This window comes from Bufo gargarizans, chromosome 2 (assembly GCF_014858855.1).
Source record: "Bufo gargarizans isolate SCDJY-AF-19 chromosome 2, ASM1485885v1, whole genome shotgun sequence".
NCBI classification, from domain to species: domain Eukaryota; kingdom Metazoa; phylum Chordata; class Amphibia; order Anura; family Bufonidae; genus Bufo; species Bufo gargarizans.
This window is the reverse complement of record NC_058081.1, coordinates 243,205,232-243,211,364: the sequence shown is the minus strand read 5'-3', so window position 1 is coordinate 243,211,364 and position 6,133 is coordinate 243,205,232. Positions and strand designations below refer to the sequence as shown.

The 6,133-nt window shown below is 43.1% G+C and overlaps 1 protein-coding gene across 2 annotated transcripts in view; it reads left to right on the top strand.

Annotated features, from left to right (window-relative positions):
• The first annotated feature begins 371 nt into the window (after nucleotides 1-371).
• RELN (reelin) overlaps nucleotides 372-6,133 on the top strand; it is a 716,958-nt gene continuing 711,196 nt past the window's right edge. For both annotated transcript variants that reach the window (XM_044280166.1, XM_044280165.1), the window contains exon 1: nucleotides 372-823. In XM_044280166.1, coding sequence (XP_044136101.1) covers nucleotides 607-823 — 217 coding nt within the window. In that variant the 5' untranslated portion in view covers nucleotides 372-606. The remainder of the gene's footprint in view (nucleotides 824-6,133) is intronic.

Here is a 6,133-nt window from a genome sequence, read left to right as displayed (position 1 = left end):
TAGTTATAAGGTTTTCCTGACAGATATCCCGCCACCCTGAGGTACACGTTTGACCAGTTCCATGCTATTTCATTATAAAACCATATCTCCTAAAGTGATACTGGAGCAAATGGTGCGGAAAACAGAAGAAGAGCCGAGGTGGCTTCACACAAACGGCTGGGAGATATAACACCCAGTCATGCACTTCACACAGCGACACATTCGGCTCCTATTATTTATCATCTAATACCAGGACCATTCACCTTTCCAAGCCCCTCCTGGCAGATGGTGATGGACAGCTGGTGGTCCAATCAGATGCCGGGGGCGTGGCCCTGTGCGCAGATAACACGATGAGTAGATGAAGCGAGCAGCTCCTGTGTAGGGGACCCTCATCTAGTGCTCGGTCTCCTTTCTGCCACCTGTCTATTGGCTCTGGTGCTGCCTGTACAAGGTGCACGGAGTATGTAAACAGCTGCTTCCCATTTGTGCTTTCTTTTAGTTGCAGAGGAGACAGTCGCATTCACTTTTATCCCTGTAAACTTTTATTGCTATTTGTCGTGCCCGCTCTTCTCCCAGCCACTTATGCAGTATATAGAATAAGTACAAGCAGCCTCGGGGAGCCCAGCAATGGATCAGAGGAGCTCCTGGACTATGCTACTGCTTGGGATGCTGTGTGTGGCCATTGCAGGAGGAGCAGTCGGGTATTACCCCAGATTCTCCCCATTCTTTTTCCTCTGCACCCACCATGGTGAGCTGGAGGGAGATGGAGAGCAAGGAGAGGTGCTCATATCGCTGCACCTGGCGGGAAACCCCAGCTACTACATACCTGGACAGGAGTACCACGGTGAGTAGCCCCTACCAGAGCACCATGGCATTGTCTATGTTTTCAGGGCACATGACAGGCTTGAGGTGTGTAATGGAGCAGCTTCTGCTAGTCCAGTGCCTCCTGTCAGGATGTGGGACATGAGGGGGATTATAATGGCATACTGGGAGGACTTCATGCTTTTCATTTTAAGGAAAGAACACCCCTACCTCCTGGTAGAATTATACCCCTGGCCATGCCAGCGCTCTGTAGTTGGCATGACACATTTATTACCATATTGCCAAAACCGCCACATAGTTTTGAACAGATGTGTTGTGAGGAGAATGTTGTGTGACAGGCCTTCCTTGTCCGTTACGTACAGCGATTTATGTCACCACCGTAAAGGGTTAATACACCGATGACTATAGTGCGACTACTCTTTGTTTCCTAAGAAAGTGCCGAGGAAAACTAAAGCGGTGCAATAATAAATAGGGCACATGTATCAAACGCGATATTTCCTGATGTATTTGCGCCTTTTTCTGTGGTAAAAAGACAGACACAAGCCCCCGCTGGGTTGATTAAGTTGCTACCTGCAGTCATTCTTTGAAGTCACTGTTCATCTGCCTTTGCTGAAATTTCTATCTGCTTTTGTCTATCTAGGTTACTGGATTTATGAGTTGCTATACCAGAGCATAGCTAATTTTTAAAAAAATGTTTAATTTATTTTTATTTCCTGCATGAAATAAAAAGACCCTGGCACACTGACCTGTATTATGTCTGGTGAAATGTAAGTTGTAAGCTGGCCATATATGACAGGGCAACACAACAATCCTGAGGTGGTGGCATCGGTAATTGGCCTACAGTAAGATGAGAGCGTCAGGGATAAAAACGCCTGTAGTACAAAAATACGTTTGCTCTGAAATCTTCAGGGCAGAAATTGGATGATTTTTTTTCCAATAGATGGAGCAATTTTTCCAAAAGTAAGCATGAATTAGAAAATTCCTGTCACAGCTTTTGCACGATGATTGGATTTGCACACAAAGTAGTAATCTGTTCTCTGTGTGAATGGGCAGATTTACTCTTAATTCGTTAGCATTCCGCATTCAGGTTTTCAGCGTTAGGGTACGGCCACGCGGTCAGGTTTTCTTATGCAGTTTTGGAAGCTAAAACCGGAAGTGGATCATAACAGGAGAGGAAGTAAAAAAAATTACAGATAAGAGGTATCGAGGGAGATATATCAAGACTGGTGGATCCATCCATCAGTCTTGATCTCCCTGCACTCGCATGAGATGCACCTGATTTGTTATGAAGCAGAAGCCTCTTAAAAAATCAGGTGCCCCTCTGCCCTGCTGTGCGCCAGAAAGTGAAGTCTACGCCAGTTACAGGCTGGCGTAGATTTCAGGTATAACTTCCGCCACTTTCTGGCGAAAGTTATAGTAAATGCGGCAGATGTTGCAAAGCCACGCCCCTTCCGCTAAGACACGCCCCCTTTTGACAGCCCTTTGGGAAAGTGTCAAGAAGCTCAAAAAGTCGCACATTATGGTGCACAGATGCCGTGCCCTTGATGTGCGAAATCATAAATATCCCCTATTCTGTTTTTTCAGTTCACTCCTGTTTTTTGCTTCCAAAACTGCATCAGGAAACCGGACCATGAGGCCATACCGTGACACTAAAAAGTAATGCGATACAAAAATATGTGCGACTTGTCTGCAACTTGTTGTCGCATGACTATTTTAGAGCTGCGGTTTGGCTGTGAAAATGTAGCCAAGTCACATGTTGCTCACAACTTACATTAAAGCCTATGGAGTAAACGTCATGTGCAATTTCTGACTAAAAAGAATCCAGCATTGCAACACCATTGACTATCATTACATGAATTGTTGCGCGACTTTCTAGTCGCTCAACACATCGCCGTGTAGAAGTACCCTTAAAAGGGTTTTCCGAGTTTTTAAAGGGACACTGTCACCTGGATTTCACTTACTGAGCTATTAACATCACCACGTCAGTCTCCACGATTTACATTAAAATATACTAGTATTACTGCCCTGTGTCTTGTAATTCGTCTATAAAATCGCTTTTATTAATATGCTAATGACCTCAATAAGGAGCCCAAGGGGCTGTCCTTCCAGCCGTTGGAGCCCAGCCATGCCCATTATCTTGGAGCCCAGCACCGCCCCACTCCTAATTGTTTGTTGCGCCCGAAATCTCATGCATTTCCGGGTCAAGCGAAGCTGTCACATACGCACTTCGTTCTGTGAGGCCGATGCTAGGACATCGGTAAGTGAAATCCAGGTGACAGTGTCCCTTTAACACTGATGACCTATCCTCAGGATAGGTCACCAGTATCTGATCGGTGGGGGTCCGAGACCTGGGACTCCTGCTGATCAGCTGTTTGAGAAGGCAGCGGCGCTCCTGTGAGTGCCGCGGCCTTCTTCATGCTTACTAAGCACAGTGCAGCACATTGTATAGCGGCTGTGCTTGGTATGGCAGCTCAGCCCCATTTGCTTCTATGAAGCTGAGATGTGCCTAGGTCATGTGACTGATGAACGTGTTGTTACTTGACCTAGGGAAAGCAGCAAGAAGGTTGAGGCGCTACTGCGAGTGCCGCTGCCTTCTCAAATAGCTGATCTGTGGGGGTCCTGGCTGATGCCCCTACTGATGAGATACTGATGAGGATCCAGAGGATAGGTCATCAGTGTTAGAGTACTTTCACACTAGCGTTTTTGTTTTCCGGTATTGAGTTCCGTCACAGGAGCTCAATAACGGAAAAGAACTGATCAGTTTCATCCCCATGCATTCTGAATGGAGAGCAATCCGTGCATGAGGATGTCTTCAGTCACTGAACGGCGTTTTAGATGGAGGAAATACCCCAGCATGCTGCGGTATTATCTCCGTCCAAAATTACGGATCAGTTGCCGGGAATGCCGGATCCGGCATTAGTTTACATTGAAATGTATTAGTGCTGGATCCCGCATTAAAAATTCTGCAATGCCAGATCCGTCCTTTCGGTTATCGCATGTGCAGACCGGTAAAAATGTGAAAAAAAATTGAAACGGATCCGTTTGTCTGTATGACAAACGGAGAGACGGATCCGTTCTTGCAATGCATTTGTGAGACGGATCTACAAATGCTGTCCATTTGCATGCAGGTTGCCGGATCACTCTGCTGCAAAATGTGAAAATAGCCTTAAAATCTCTGAAAACTCCTTTAAAGTAAAAATGTATACATCTATCACCACCCAGAATGTATAATTTGAATGCTCACTATTGGAGGTGAAATATAAAGAGTTTTAGGAGAATTTGAAACTGAAACAAAAATGTCCTGTACACTGATTTCATAACATACAGTGGTCTCTGGTTATAATACTGTATTTTCAACATATGATGGTCTTTCCTGGACCATTGTAACTTAAAACCACATTAAATATGCAGTGCCATAGACAGGTATCACATGGTTTATAAGGATGCATTCACACGGGGGAGATTTTTTGGCGGAAAATGTTTGCAACTCAAAATAAATTTATATGTTCATCTTCATAAATTCATCAGTCATCTGAATGGGGTTGCTTTGGTGGTAAGCACATGGATTTCTTCAAGTCCCGTTTAGGTGAATTCAACTAATTTTTAGTTTCAGGAATTTTCTGCAACAGTCTGCAATGTGTGAAGGCACCCTAAATCTATCTATGGAACCTTAAAGGGGTTCTTTAAATAATTAATTAAAAAAGGGCCCAAGCAGCCTGTCCTGGAATGTGAGTAGGACTGGTTGCCTTCACTTGCAGAGCTGCCTAGAGGAGTGAGGGGGCAAGGCCTCACTACACACAACACATCTATAAAATAGATGGTAATAATGTGATCCTGCCCACAAAATTCTATGAGGGCTGCTAGCCTGACAGGAAAACTCACCAATATGCAGTAAATGCAAGAGCGAAGTGTGTAGTAAGTCCTTGCCCCCTAGACGGCTCTGCAAGTGGAGGCAACCAGTCCTGCTCACATTCTAGGACAGGTTTCCAGTGGTCTTTTTAATTCATTTTCAGAGAACCCCTTTAAATGAAAACTATTTCTCATTTCAGAACTAGGTAAAAATGTTAATAATTCTCAAGTATAAATGTGACTCATCTGTGCTCAGTTTTCCAGTCCACCTGCATTTTGATGTTTACACTTTTCTCAGTTCATTACATTTTGTAGAGTGTATGGATAAAAATCTTAATTTGCCGACAGGAAGTCATCAACAAGGAGGCTAACCGTCTGAGGTTTTTTGTCTGTGCCTCTAGTCCCTACTCATTATTTTTTTTTAATTTTTTTTTTTACTTTTAGTATTTATTATATTTTCTGAAAGTAGACACCTGGCATCAAATTTTTTTTTTTAAATAAAAGTTGGTATTAGTGGGCAACAGTGTGACCCAGGCAGAAAGTTATATGGATCACACTTCAATATGTTCAAAGGACATACCTAGCACGTAGGCCTAAATTTACATGCTAATATTTTAATAAAATCACCAGAATGGAAAGCCCAAAACTCTATTTTTAAGCTGACATTTAAAAAAGTGGTAAATTATACAGTACAGGGATTACAGTTCTTTTAAAATTAATTACAGCCCTAAAACCTATATACTGTAGTTCCTGAAAGCAGACAACCGGATGATTGCAGTTGTCTTGATGGAGTGTTGACAACCATGTCGACAGTCAGGTAAATTTGTCACAAACAGGAATTATCTTAGGCTACTTTCACATCTGCGTTTTTTGCTGGATCCGGCAGGGATCAGCAAAAACGCTTTCGTTATGATACTACAACCGGCTGCATCTGTTTTCCGGTTGTATTATCTCTAAAATGACCAAGTCGTAAGTCAATGGCTGCTGGATCCGTTTTCTTTTGTGTCCGAGAAAATGGATCCGGCCCATTGATTTGCATTGTATTTCATGCCGGATCCGTTTTGATCAGTATCCCATGACGCACACAAAAATACAGCTTGCAGCGTTTTAGCTTGCGTCATGGAAACACAATGAAACAAAACGGAATGCATTCTGGGGCACTTTGTTCCGTTCAGTTCAGTTTGGTCCCCATTGACAATGAATGGGAACAAAACGGAAGTGTTTTCCTCCGGTTTTGAGATCCTATGAAGTGCATCAAAACAACAACAAAAATGATTACATAAAAAAAGAAAACTGCGGTAATTGAAAACAATTATTTGTGGTGACAGTCAGTGAATGAAAATGTCTTTTCTGACTGAGGAAAACATTTCCATCTGCAAGAAATATATTAGATATTCCTCTCTAGTGATAATCGTTATCTCTATTATTGCAGAGTGTAACGGATATGGCTAGAGAGGCAGTCTGCATATTTTACTCTAGAAAC